Source organism: Thunnus maccoyii, chromosome 16, assembly GCF_910596095.1.
Source record: "Thunnus maccoyii chromosome 16, fThuMac1.1, whole genome shotgun sequence".
NCBI lineage: Eukaryota > Metazoa > Chordata > Actinopteri > Scombriformes > Scombridae > Thunnus > Thunnus maccoyii.
In genome coordinates this window covers 30,247,082-30,262,494 of record NC_056548.1, presented here as the reverse complement: position 1 = coordinate 30,262,494, position 15,413 = coordinate 30,247,082, and the positions used below count along the sequence as shown (strand labels likewise).

At 38.1% G+C, this 15,413-nt stretch overlaps 1 protein-coding gene across 1 annotated transcript in view; it reads right to left on the bottom strand.

Moving 5' to 3' along the window:
• LOC121881144 (neurexin-3a-like) overlaps positions 1 to 15,413 on the bottom strand; it is a 93,996-nt gene that overhangs the window by 65,876 nt on the left and 12,707 nt on the right. The window contains exon 2 of the mRNA XM_042388792.1: positions 4,576 to 4,877. Coding sequence (XP_042244726.1) covers positions 4,576 to 4,877 — 302 coding nt within the window. The remainder of the gene's footprint in view (positions 1 to 4,575; positions 4,878 to 15,413) is intronic.

Below are 15,413 nucleotides of genomic sequence, written 5' to 3'. Positions count from 1 at the left end.
TTCTTTATACTTCTTCACCACTGCATGTATTTGACAGCTACAGTTAGTGGTTACTTTGCAGATTAAGACTTCAAAACATATGATCAGTTTATAAAATAGGATGCATTGTCGTAGATTAAACTACCCTACATAAAGTAGTTCAAATTTGCTGCATCTCGACTAGCCTCAACATTGAAATGTCGTTTACATGTTAATACAACAATAATAATGATCCACTAATACACAGTATATAACAGTATAACATGCTGCATAATACTTTTATTTTAAATACCTTAAGTACATTTTATTCATACTACTTCTGAAATATATGCACTTTACAGAATTTTTTTAGACTTTCAAAACGTCATACTATTCACTGAATTCCAAGACCAATTACAATCTGTTTCTTTTTCACAGATGTTCATCTGAATACCACTGTGTGCCATCAGAGGTGAAGATAAAGACAAGCAAAAGGGTGAGTAGCCTCAGCTAAGGGCGGAGAATCATTTAACTAAGAACTGTTATGAAACCACATACCTCATGTTTTAGCATCACATGTTGCGGCCAAACCCAGGCCAGGCCTTCTCCTAATGAGTATGCAGTTATTGTTGCATAGGGTTTTATTTGTCTCAAACCATCTAAACAAGTTAGGGACATTTGATTCTACTTCATGTGCAATTCATTCCAAAAAAATACTTTTGTTCCCTATTTGCTTTGTGGATATTTTTCCAAGTGTGTCAAAAGTCAAATATTGTTATCAACTACTATTGTACAGACTGGTGCCAAAAATGCTTGTGGTGTCACTGGAGTTATATAATTTTATAACTGTATCCCTGCAGGGTGGGTCACCTTGTATTTTCACTTGCTCAAGGATGGTAATGAAGATGAGAGTGTAAGGTGGGCTCAATCCATGTTAGGCCATGCACATCTTATATAGGACAAAATTGTCAGAGCTCCAGTGTAGATTTTTTTCATTCTCATTTTTGGTTGTAGTAGGCCTCTGATAGTTTCCACAATAGTATCACCAAAAACATGTAACAGGAAAATCAGGAGCTTGAGTAGAACACTAGAGAAGCAAAAGTCATGGGTGATTAAAAAAGAGGAAGAGGTTAAGAAGGAAAGTAGGAAGTCAATGTGAAAGGATGACCCAGGTGAAAAATATACGGACAGAAGTTATACCAACATGAAAGCTGGGAAATACAAACCCCATTTTCTTATTGTTGTGAGAACGGTATTTGATGTGCAGTAGTTAAAGAAGGAGGAAGGGGAAGAGTACAGAGCAAACCAAAAAATGACAATAATCAATGAATGATATCTACCATACAATGGAGTGTGTTTACCATAGCGTATCCAATGCCTGATTGCTTTGCAGAGAGGTGGGGTGGGTAAGAAACAAATTTAATACAGTGAGCAGTGGGGTTGTTAATACATTAAGCAAATCAAATGAAAATCAAATTATGAAAAGTGATGTAGTGAGTTAGTACACATTAATAAAAAAAAAAAATATTCTTTGAGTCACTACTAAAAGAGTTAGTTGTAACAGGGAAGACATTGGTAGAGGGTAATGAGGGGAAACTCTGGCAAGGTTGAAAGGATTGCAAAAGGAAATCAGGGAAGACAGAGACTTGTTTCCCAAAAGCATCCAATGTTTGTGACTGTCATCTCATGGATTTTGGATGCTTACATTTGTGGTGTTTTAAAGGATATGTCTAGTTTATGGATGTGCCTGAGCCAATCCAGGCTTATTTTATGGCTCTGTAAAATAAACCTGATCAAATGTTTGTACTTTCTTTACTGTGTTTCTCTCCTTTATGCCTTTATGCAAGCATTTTGCTTCATTGTTAGTGACAAAGTGTTGAAAATGTGATAAAACTATACTGAGACACCAGTGAGTGTGACTGACATCCAGATGAGCAAAATACACATATTTCTTAACTCTGACACAAACACATCTGTTATTAAATCTTTTTTTTAATCTCTCCTCTCTCTTTCCTATCAGCAAAGATCAAACAGGTAGCAGTTTCTCATTTTTTGCCAGCACTGATTCTTGCTGATGCAGGTTAAAATGACAAACATCATGGCTAATTTAATGTTAATTCAGTCAGGACACTCGTGTCATGTTTAGATTTATTTAATTGCATTTTAACTTGGCAGTGGGGCTCTAATCATGTGATCCTCTGGGAGGAATCTAAGCAGCCTGACACAGACTGTCCCTGAGCTCAAAAACCTGTGAGCTCAGAGCCCGGGATACACAACATTTGATGAACATGAACAAGTTAAAAAGAAAAATTCAGCATCATAAACAACTGAATGCTAATACAGAAGGAGGCAGGGGAGGTGGAGGGAGTTAAATTCTGAAGCAAGCAGCAGTGTAGCAGCAATGGCAGAACTGAATGAGTGACAGAGGTTGTATGGAGCATGTAACTATAAACTGAGTTGCATTCTCCAAGTTAGACTTTCATTCATATTATCAACAGTTTTAAACCAGGATCTCCAGTGTTTGGATCAAGTAGCTTGCAAAAAATAAGGTTTGCCAAATATAGTAGCTACAGCTGTTGTGTATATAGGCCTACATATTAATGTGCTAGATGCATGTTTAATCAACACTGTATCTTCTTCTTCTATGTATATATTTTTACTATGTCTATGGAGCATTTTGGCACAAACATTTGTTTAGAAATAAGTGAAGTTCTATCTGATCTTATTGTCAGAGTGTAGCTTGAGTGTGCACTGGGCAGCTGTGTCATTCAGGTAAATTAAACTATTGGATGGGACTTGATATCAGCAGATACCATATATTAAAGAACTCAGAGCCAAAAAAAAAAACTTGATTTGGACACCCATAGTCTGGTGATATTTTTGTCTCATAGTCAACAATTCCCATGTGCAGATCAAACCAACAATGAATTGCTCTACAAACAAGTATTGTGTGTGTACTGTAGTTTATTTTGACTCAATTCCACATACAGTACATAATCCTGATGTCAGAAAGTATTAAGAGACTAACAAATTGACTTTTTTATGAGATTAGTTAACAAGAAAAATACATATTATTACCAGCCTTGTTCTTTAACTATAAAGTCAACTTTAAGTCAGTTAAGTCAGCCTGGAGTTGCGCTGGAGAGGAAACATCAAAAGCAGTGAAACAGGGAGTGGAAGTGGGGCAAGCATGGAGGAGTGCAAGCTAGGCTAACTGTTAACCCATACAAACCTGCAGTTCCAACAATCATGTTGCCTAATGTTCTCTGGACAAAATTGATTATATAACTCCCATCAGTGCTGGTCACTCGTTGACATGCAAGAGCTGTCTAAATTGAACTGAGAGATGTAATTTTCTCTCTAAATGCACTTTAATGCATTGTGCTGCTAACTGCTCATCCTTTGTTATTGTTTTTTTTTCCTCTTGGGATTTATATATTTTTTTAATCATTTTTCAAAGGCAATTTTTAGATATACAGTATATCTTTATCCTTTCTATGGTTGTTGCACTGCTGTGGGCTGGGAGGAACAGCATTTTGTTTTATTTGTGTATGCAAATACACAAGAAAATTACAATAAACTAAATCTTGAATCTTGACTTTTGAATCTTTAATGTAGTTTATTTGTGTATTTATGGATCAGATTGGATTATTCTTTTTTTCAAAATCAAAACCTGTACACTTCACAGTTCTACTCAAAAGGAGGTCGGTTTAAAGGAAGTGTCTATTTACATATTTAAACATGTAGGTTTATCAGTCTTGGGTTATCATCAGAGGTCTTGGATGACTTGAGCTTATCACCATGATCACCCAATAAAATATCTATACATAGACATATATAGAGGAAGTAAGCAGCCTTCTACGACCATGAAATGCGCAGGGATGTCTTGACTGATGGAGAAGTGCTAAGATGACAGACAGTGGGAAAATCAGATCTGGAAAGTGCTGCTCTGCTAGTTTAAAAAATGAACATTAGACTAAGAAAAATCCTTTTCAAGGTTAACAGTATAATACAAAAAAATCTTTTGCTAAAAGCTGCAATAATAAGATGTTACAATAAGCTGCTTTGCAAAATGGTGGTTTTAAATTTGGGTTTCGATAGCCTACCTATAAGATAAAATCCTATAAGGTGAGGTCAGTAAACTTCACACATGTTCATGTCTGGCAGCCTTATCAGTCTGTGATGCCTTAGGGCCCAGTCATATCAGCATTTATGACAACAAAATTTTAGACTACAATCACCATAATCATCATAATCATAGACATGAAGCCATTCTGCACAGAGCTTTTATCCATAAGTTCCACTTTGAGGAACTCTGACAAACAAATTTGCACCACTGACCAACTGCAAACAAGTTTTTACAGTGCTGACCTATGAGGAAATGGAGAGCTGAAGAGTCCTAAATGAAGAACATATTTGCTGCGTCACACCATCCAATATTATAGTTTGCTCTGTTAGAGTAAAAATTGCTCCACACAGCCTGCAGTCAGTAATGAGACAATGTTCGGATGCTATTTATCACCATCAGTACCATTCAATAAGATACGATTTAAGAAAGCTTTGCAACTAACCACAACATTCATTTTTCACATATTACACTCCACCTCAGTGCCTTACCTGCCGGAGGTTGCGGGTCACTTTGACATCATGCCATGAGTTGTCATTGAACTTCCCATTGACTGGCTCAACAATGGCCTCAAAGGCTCCAGAGCCCAGGTTAATTACAAGGGAGACAGCGCCGTCCTTCAGTGCCAGGTTGACGTAGTCGGCTGACTTGCCGGTGTGAAGGATTAGGCCGTTGCGCTGCCATGTCTTGAAGGAGAGTGTGATCTCGTCGCTGCTGCTCTGGATGGGGTTCTGGGAGAGGTCGTAGCAGAAGTACTCTGAGCCTCGGAAAGTGGCCACATTCTCTTCCCTTGCTGTGGTGAGAAGAAAAACAGGGCAAGTTGGGGACAGTATATTTGACAAGATTCAAACTAAGGATAACATTCAATCACTATTTTGAAATTCTGCTGTAGATCCAAAAGTTTCTGAGGACACCAAATATGGCAGACTGTCTTCTCGGGAAATGCAAAATAAATTATGCCAAACAAATCTAGAATATTTCCATTTGATGAACAGTGGAGCAATAAAAACATGGCATTTTTCTCCACACCATGGCTTCAGTTAAACCCAAGCTCTTCTCAAATCGTTTTAGGGCAAGTCCACATCAAAACTCTTGTCAAGGCAAGTCTCAATTCAAGTCCCTTGTCCTTGAGGGTGAGGGTCACAAGTCTTCATATGACAATTGCAAGTTTCAAGTCTGTGAATGCTTCACAATCAAAATGACATTACATTTAAACATATTTTTATTATTAGTTGTTTTTTTGTTTTTTTTACATAGCTTTCAATCCATAGTCCTGCACCACTTACCTGTATCTTATTTATTTTTGTTGTTGCTCCTTTTAACAGGAGTGTTTTGGTTTTGAAATCCTGAGTCAAGTCTTTAGGCTGTCCAAGTCTCAAGTCTGCTGATCTGGTTGACACAGATATATGACACCATATTTCATAGCACTATATAGTGGGGAATTTTTGTTCTAATTTCAAAGTGACTTAGGTTGACATTAAAAGGAAAAAACAGGTTAATCAGATCCACATATGAGTATTACCTTTAAGACATACCATCCATCCATCTATTAGAGCTGGGTGATATGACCAAAATCTCATCTCCTGATATAGGTAATTTCATATCCCGATAACAATTCATATCCCAATATAACACATTTTGATTGAATAAATAGTTGGTCTGTGCACACCCCACCCCTTGTCTATCCATTCTTTGTGCAGATTAAATTAAATTACTTTTTGGCTTTTACTCCCAAAGCTTTTATTGCACTTACAGTAACGTAACAAGTGTAGTTGTCGTCAACTCAAGTACTTCACCTGGTTCACTGTCTTTCCTGTGTGTGCTGCACACACACAGAGGGCTCAGCCCCACCCACAGTGAACCATAGACAGCAGGGGAGAGTAGCACGACCATAAATGACAGAAAAATGCAGCAGAGACTCTCACACTGAGCTGAAATTAAACGAGTGCAAATAAATTTGGTATATAACATAAATAAAAACTGTCTCTACTGCATTTTTCTGCCATTTTATGTCACCATCTCACTGCTTCTCTCATCTCTGCTCTTTCTCAGCATGGGTGGGGCTGAGCCCTCTGTATGTGTGTAACCCGGCAGAGAAGAGACAGACAGCCGTAGAGAGTGTTGGAGAGTTGATGACAACTAAACTCATTATGTACTGTAAGTGCAATAAAACTTTGCGAGTAAAAAGAGTAATTTATCCATGTAATCCGTGCAAAAGATGGACAGACCCTAAATGACGAAAAAAAATGCTGTATGAGTATTATTTGCTTCACAACAAAATAAACAATAGAGCAATACAACAACACACTTTTTGGTGAGTAAAAATAAGTATTAATAAAGTAATGATCAAACATGGTGAAACTGCCATTTCCTATATAAATAGCCAGCTTGGGGCACAGTAGTCAAGACAGAGAATCAAAGATGGGAGAGGAGCCACAGAGAAAAGCCAGGATAGGTTGCACTGATTGTATGTGTGACCTTGGTAAAAGAGAAACAGGAATCACAGGAGAAAAAACAGGGAATTGCCGAAAGAAAGGGAGTAAAAGGTGCAGTAGAGCTGAAGGATAACACAGATAAATGGTCCACTCAGGAGTCGTAATCAGTGAGATCATCCTCAATTAGCTCACTGTCTCTTAAGCAGAAATACTAGAGACTGTGGGCTCAGCCACAACACAGCACACCATATCAGCCACCAAGACCCTAGTATCTGCATGAGTGCAGCTTTCATGAGCTATGAGCTTGACTTTTTGTCATTACTAAAACAAACATACCTCCTTAAAAGTATGATGTGAGAGACTAGTATCTTATGGTGATCTAGATTTCCAGAAAAAAACATCTGATATATTTTAAAAATATCAATATATAAACTACCAGCCGGTTCACTCCCTAACTACTGGTATCTAATTAATTTGTGAGACAATTGTCAGCCTTGGTTAACCAGCAGTCAGCAGTACAGAAATGTAGATTTCAAAGAGTTATGCCAGAAACCAGAGCTCACCCAAACTCCCTTGATAGACCTTCCACACTCCTAACAACACCCTGACATCTCATGGTGGGCACGACAACCTGACATTGCAGATAGTCTTACTCCCAAAATGCCTCCGATGATAGGTCAATAATCAATTATTAATTAAGAGAAATGTTTTTTAAGTGCTCTCCCAAACCCAATCCCACCAGCTCATTAATATCTAATGAAATGGGAAACACACTTGGTGAATGAGCTGTTTCCAGTGAGTGGGGGTGGGTATAAGCCACATGGTCAAATGTCTTGAGCTGAAGTTCATTGTTAAAGTCAAACTGAAATTTGAATTCTCTTTGCTGTTGTGTAAGAAAATGTTATCTATCATGATATTGCAGCTATTATGCATTTTTTCCATGTTTCAAAAGAGAATAAAAGCATTTTTCTACATATTTGTAGAAACAGTACATAAGCCTTGAGCCTCTGAGTGGGCGTTTCCAATGGCATGGTGGGTCTAGCAGATTTGCTGTCTAGGAGTGTGCCCGAATACAAATATGTTATTCAGCAAAGCACAAATAGTGTTTTTATTTTTATTTTTTACAAATATTTGTTTCATACTTTAAAAATGAAAAAAAGATTTGTTTCCAGAAAGAAAAAAACCTTAAACCACTGGACTACACATACATGCTTTCTGTGACAGGAAAATATGTGTTTAACAAGCATATCAATGTACATTTTAGGTAATAATATTAAAGAGCACTCAAGTCGAAGTGAATTATGGTACATGATGAAGATGTAAAGCAACTTTGTACATGAGAGCAATATTATGAGGAGTACTTTATGAACGACTTTATGAGCTTCTTTAATGATAAAATTCTAACTATTAGAGACAAAATTAACCACCTCCTGCCCTCAACAGGCACCGTTCTCTCCCCAAACACAGGAATCTTGGTAACGGCAGTAAATCCTGACATATATTTGGACTGTTTTTCTCCAGTAGACTTGTCTGAACTAACTTCAATGATTTGTTCAGCTAAACCATCAACCTGTCTCTTAGATCCCATCCCAACTAGGCTGCTTAAGGAAGCCTTACCCTTAGTGAGCACTTCTTTACTAGATATGATCAATTTGTCTTTAGTAACAGGCTATGTACCACAGTCCTTTAAAGTAGCTGTAATTAAACCTCTTTTTAAGAAGCCTACTCTTGATTCAGGTGTTTTAGCCAATTATAGACCTATATCTAACCTTCCATTTCTATCCAAGATCCTTGAGAAAGCAGTCTCTAATCAGTTATGTGACTTTCTACATAACAATAGTTTATTTGAGGATTTTCAGTCAGGATTTAGAGCACATCATAGCACAGAGACAGCACTGGTGAAAGTCACAAATGACCTCCTAACTGCATCGGACAAAGGATTTGTCTCCATACTTGTCCTGTTAGATCTTAGTGCTGCATTCGACACAATTGACCATCAAATCCTTTTGCAGAGACTGGAACATTTAATTGGCATTAAAGGAACTGCATTAAGCTGGTTTAAGTCCTATTTATCAGACCGATTTTAGTTTGTACATGTTAATGATGAATCCTCCGTGAAGGCAAAAGTTAGACACGGAGTTCCACAAGGTTCTGTACTTGGACCAATTCTATTCACCTTATATATGCTTCCTTTAGGTAATATTATTAGGAAACACTCCATAAATTTTCATTGTTACGCAGATGACACCCAATTATATTTATCAGTGAAGCCAGATGAACCCAATCAGTTAAACAAACTCCAAACATGCCTTAACGACATAAAGACCTGGATGACCTGCAATTTTCTACTACTAAATTCAGATAAAACTGAAGTTATTGTGCTTGGCCCTAAACACCTTAGAAACACATTATCTAATGATAAAGCTACTCTGGATGGCATTACCCTGGCCTCCAGCAGCACCGTAAGGAATCTGGGAGTTATCTTTGATCAGGATATGTCCTTTAACTCCCACATAAATCAAATCTCAAGGACTGCCTTTTTTCACTTACGTAATATCACAAAAATCAGGCACATCCTGTCCCTAAAAGATGCAGAAAAACTAGTTCACGCATTTGTTACTTCTAGGCTGGATTATTGCAATTCCTTATTATCAGGCTGCCCTAACAAGTCTCTAAAGACTCTCCAGCTGGTCCAGAATGCAGCTGCACGTGTATTGACTAAAACTAGAAAAAGAGACCACATTTCTCCCATTTTAGCTTCACTACATTGGCTTCCTGTAAAATCTAGAATAGAATTTAAAATCCTTCTCCTAACTTACAAAGCCCTTAATGGTCAGGCACCATCATATCTTGAAGAGCTCATAATACCGTATTATCCCACTAGAACACTGCGCTCCCAGTATGCAGGCTTACTGGTGGTCCCTACAGTCTTTAAAAGTAGAATGGGAGGCAGAGCCTTCAGCTATCAGGCTCCTCTTCTATGGAACCATCTACCGGATTCAGTCCGGGGTGCAGACACCCTCTCTATGTTTAAGAGTAGGCTTAAAACTTTCCTTTTTGATAAAGCTTATAGTTATGGCCGACCAGGCTCGCCTTGGATCAGCCCTTAGTTATGCTGCTATAGGCCTAGACTGCTGGGGGACTTCCCATGATGCACTGAGCTCCTCTCTCCTCCTCTTCCTCCTCTCCATCTGTATGCATTCATGTAACATCAATGCATGTCACTAACTTTGCCTCTTCCCCGGAGTTTTTTTTGTGCTTTCTCATCTCACAGGAAAACCTGAGTCCCGGGCCGAACCTTCGCGGTCCTTCACAGTCCTGATGGCATCCTTCCCTGGCTATTGCTGCTATTGCTGCTTGTGCTTGTTGTTGTCATTGTGATTGTTTTTCTTCTGTCCCCCCTCCCCCTTTCCCTCTCTCTTTCTCTCTCTCAACCCAACCGGTCAAAGCAGATGGCCGCCCACCAAGAGCCGGGGTCTGCTTGAGGTTTCTACCCGTTAAAGGGGAGTTTTTCCTTACCGCTGTCGCCAAGTGCTTGCTCATGGGGGAATTGTTGGGTCTCTGTAAATTAAAGAGTACGGTCTTGACCTGCTCTATGTGAAAAGTGCCTTGAGATGACTTCTGTTGTGATATGGCGCTATATAAATAAAAAATTGATTGATTGATTGATTGATACTCTAATGAGCAGGTATTGAACACAGAACCTTGTCATCTAATGGGGAAAACTGACCATGAGAATGGGAGAAAAAAGTTCTGTTGAGGAAAATTTATTTGCCTAAAACTAGAGCTTGGACACCAGAGATTGTACATCATTAGTGAAAGCAAGACTAGCTTACCATGAGAATGTATGATATTTGTACAAATTATTTATATTATATTTGTTTTTTAGTCTTTGAGATATTAGCTTTCAAACATTCCTCCCATAGACTTTTCATTAATAATTTTAATATTTAAAAAAAAAACAAAACCCTGGAATATGATAGAAAGATGAAAAGTAATAGCATAAATGTCCTTAAAGAGCTGAACATTTTGATATTTGAGTGGTTTCTGTCGCTCATAGTATGGAGGAGTTGAAAGCTTGAAAAAAAGACTTACGTAATACATAATAATAAAGAGTGATGATAACATAGCAGCTTCGCAGCTCTCACACTAATAGTGTGAATGCTGAAAGCACTATTGTTATCACCAACCTATTCACCATCCTCTGCTCTGCAAAAAAACTCCCAAATCCTTCAACCTAAACTAGCTATGCTAAGTTAATTATTAATCAGAGTTCCAATTGGCTATCTTTTTCCCCGACCCCGGGGCAGTGCCCTGCTATTATTAATTCTTATTAATAATGTCTATTGATTTTAGTAATTATATTTATCTTTGATAATCATTAATTATTGCTGATAGCCAAACCTGTAACCAAGGCTCAACAGGAAAGATCTATCTATCTATCTATCTATCTATCTATCTATCTATCTATCTATCCGTCTGTCTTATTTTTTTCCTGACTCAGTGTTTTTCCTTTTCTTACTTTCTTTACTAAAAGTTACTCTTTTATGGAAACTCTTCGCTGTAACTTTTAGAGCCATTTAGGAAGACTCCAAGTGGTAAAATGAGATCCTTTGTCAATAGGGCCCCTGATGTTACGGTTAGGCCTATATCACCTCAGATATTAGTTTAGAGTTCAACCCAGATGTATTTGAAACTCGAGGGCAGTTTCAACTCTGACAAGTTCAAATGAGTGTTAAGCATATAGGTATGATAAATGACTGAAAAGCACTTATAAATAAATTATATGGATTGTTTTGTATGAATCATTAATGCTTGGACAGTCCTCAGCGGCACTAGTGTAATGCTTGTAGTCTGAATATGAATCAGCAATAAATAAGTAATTGGCTCATACATATTTTAAGTGACATCTTGATTTATGATGTGTGGATTTTCTTGCAGATTCTGCAATGCTCACTGCGATAAATCATTATGTAGAGTTAGAAGGTATAGCATGATGAGCGGCCACTTTATGTCTTTCATGCAGACTGAACCCTTGCTCACGGGGGGACAGTTAGTTGAACAGATATTTGAGAAAGGAGTATGAAGCATCTTAGAAGTGTTTATGCCGATGTTGTCTACTCACTAGGGGTGTGCCTGAATACAAATACGTTATTAAGGAAAGCACAAATAGTGTTTTGTTTTGGGTTTTTTTTACGAATATTTGTTTCATACAAATTTATTATTTTTTTGGAAGGAAAAAAACCCATCAAATACCAGTGCACACGTCAGTTACATCGCTATCTCAGTCTCTCTTGTCTGCTCCACTGTTACGTCTATCAGCAGGTCTCAACAAGGGGAGTCACATCCACCTGCTTCATGACATACCTTTCCTAATTTGGACATCACTCCCAGAGTTGGGGGTGCTCCCAAGAGATAAAGCTTAGCTACTGACACATGCTAAGTGCTCCCAAGGGACCCTCCATAACCTGTTGTTCCCCCTCTCCTTTCCACAAAATTGGTTTGTAAAAAGGCAATAAATGAAAAGTGCAAAGCAATAACTGCCTTTGAAGTTCTTCCCTACACGTTACACGGTGTGCTGTCACTGTGTTATGGATGTATAAATAGGTAGAGGTCTGCCTGTAATGAGGCGATGAGTAAAGTTTTAGCTCAGTAGTCAGTGCAGTCGTCTATGATCTGGGAGACTCGAGTGTGACCTGGTGTGGGAACCTCCTTTGTAAGGTAGTTTATTCATGAACATTTATTGTAACGCTAACATTTTATAAAATTAAAAGCATAATAATAAACAAAAACAGGATTTGTAAGCCTATTTTCACTTTTATTCGAATACAAATACAAATAATTTTGCTGCCTCAACAAATACAAATACAAATACAAATGCTGGGCTCTCTGCATGTCCCTATTGCTGAGACCATTCAGTACTAAAAATCCATAGGCTATACTCGACTAGACTGCTGCTGATATTGACAGCAGCTCTTGTACAGACTTGCTGCCGCTGACACATTCCATACATGCTGATCTGCTGCCCGTATGCAAAAAAACACTGAACACCTAAGGCTTGGGGGCTAGCCTGATTCTTTCATGTACCAGAGTAAAACGGTGTTTGTCAGCTTGTTAGCCTGTAGACAGTAGACTCAGAGCTTCTTAGCCTGTTAGCTTGTTAGCCTGTAGACAGTAGAATCAGTGCTTCTTAGCCTGTTAGCCTGTGGATACTTGGCTGCTTGCGAACTTTCTGCTGCAGTTTGGTTGATAGTTAGAATACTTTAGTGCCTGTTAATAATTGTTTTGCATTTTAATTTAAGTGTGTTTATTTTCTTCAGGTCATTGCTTTTTATTTTGTCATGACATACATACAACATACAGTAAGAGTTTATTTCATTTACTGTAAAAACCATACATGTTGCAATTATCACAGTAAGTAAATGAAAAAACTAAATGATTTCATAAGTTATAAGCTTTATTTAGCATACAGCATAAATGTAGGTTATTTACTAGCCCTTGATACACACACATCTAGTTTGAGTGCCCACCAGTGCGCAACACACAGTACTGGACTACTCGATATATTTAGAAGTCCAGATCTGAGTGTATTGAGACAACTCAAACACCCAAACTTCCCAGTGTACATGTCCCTGCTTAGAGACCAATGCAGTTACTGAAACTTCAGATGGGAATTTAGCTATCATTTTAAGAGTTTGAGGGAAGATTGTACTCTGATATGACAACTCATGTCAGGTAAATGAATTCAGAGATCAAACTATTAGTTTGCCTGGTCCTCTGTTGCTGCTGAGGTGGATCTACTGTCCAAATAATGTTTGGAACCACTGGCTGGTGGAGTACAATGCTTACTTACAACCAGTAAATGAGACTGTACTAGATGGCCATCATTATGGAAAAATGTGCCAACAACAACACCAGTCACAAAACCCACCCTTAAAACTCTTCCATCTATTGCTGTTCATTTTCCTGTCTCAGTTTCTCTAATTGCAACCCCTACCACCTTTTTGAGACAGCCCTCTCAAGAAAATCAACAGCATGGGTCATTTGTTCAAGCAGCAGATGACCTGTGTTTCTTCTTCAAGAGTATGACCTGAATTTTCATCTTTATCCCAGCCTCCAACAGACAGTCCACCTATCACTCTTGTTTAAGACACCTCTTCATCTCCACCCACTCACTCTCTGCATTAGTCAGTGAAAACTGAGAAAAACATGATGCATTTTCTTAGTATGTTAGGAAATGTGTGTATGATGCCTTTCAAATCACGGTAGGGTAGCTTTCTTTTCATTCATGTTAATAAAAGTGACATTTCACAACTATAAAAAGGCTTTGGACACCAATGTATTTTCTCTCCAGCTTAATTTTGTCATGTCGTCCTGAGAGGGATTGTTGCTATTTTTGGCAACTCTCAGAACAATGAACAAACAATATTTTAGTCACATTAGTCTTGGTTATTTTTGATTGATATTTCACTGTCCTATTAACTCAGGAAACAGGAAAAAACACTAACCATGTCTGCATTCAGCTCCACTTCAGTGTAACGTGAAATACACTGGAATAATAAATATGAAATTCAAGGAGAAAATGGCTCAACTCATAAAACACCATGCATCAATATCACTTAAACATTTCATAGCACTCTAACATTGTAGGATGATCACTACTTCTTTAATTAGTGGGAATTCAACAAAGCTTATGTTTACAGCACAAATATGTTTAATCTCTACAAAGATTAGATTGAGGTGCAGAACACACCTAAAGGAATTTGACCTCATACATCTGACTTTAACATAAAAAAACACGAAAATGAAGACGCATACACTCACATACATACGGACACTTGATGGTGGCGTGATTTAGTATCAGCTCAGGTAAGAGCAAACGCTCCTGGGTGGACCATGTGTTGCCCTTTTTAAATAAGAGAATGATCCTATTCACATTCATCTGGACAGCCTAACACTGACAAATGGACCTGTTAGCTGGGGCTGGATAAAAATATAGTTTTCTGATTAATCACAACACTTGAATGATCCATAATCGATTCTTAAGATTGATTTTTGCATTTTCGCCTTCACTCAGTAAACATGTGTCCATGTGTGTCACATCCTGCCTGGACTGTTTGTTTTTTGGACTCTTTGTGTTTTTGTGTTCTTTGTGGTTTCCTATGTTACACTTCTGTTGTCAAGTCCTTCTGGTCATATGGTTTTACTTGTTATGATTTGGGTTGTGGGTTTAGAGGACTGCATTATTAGTTAGCTTGTAGTGTTGTGTGCTTAAGTTTATGTAATTCTGAGACGGTTTGATTTATGCTGGGTTGTGATTTAAAGTATTGTGTTTTCAGGATGTTGGTTTTCTGTTATTGTGTTTCCCTTGTGTGTTCATATACTCCTCCTTACACCTGCCCTGCATTCGTTCTTGTTTGCCCTGCCCTTGTCTCAGTGTTCTTCAACAGTCTGCTGTCACCTTTACACCCGCCCTGTATCAGTCTCGTCAGCCCTGCCCTGCTCTCAGTGGGTGCTTTTCATTACGCTGTCGTGTCTCCTCGTTTCCCTCACTCGCATCTCTTCTTCGCGTCTTAGCTCCTCCCAGCGAGGAGGGGAGGTCTCAACGGGACGTCCTCGCTCACTCCAGCGTCATTTTGAGGAGATGACAAGTAGTGATGACGCACATCACCCTAAATGTCAAATATGAATAAGTCAGCAATAGAAATTACTAAGTAACAGTTTAAACTCTAAAGTTTGCATTTAAAATTCATGTACAATTAATGAAGACTTTTCACTGTTACTTAATAACTTCTATATATTTATAGCTGGAAGGAAAACAGCTGATAATTGCTCCAATGTTTTATCATTTGATTAGATGTATAGCAGGGTGTGTCTGTCACAGAATAAGACAC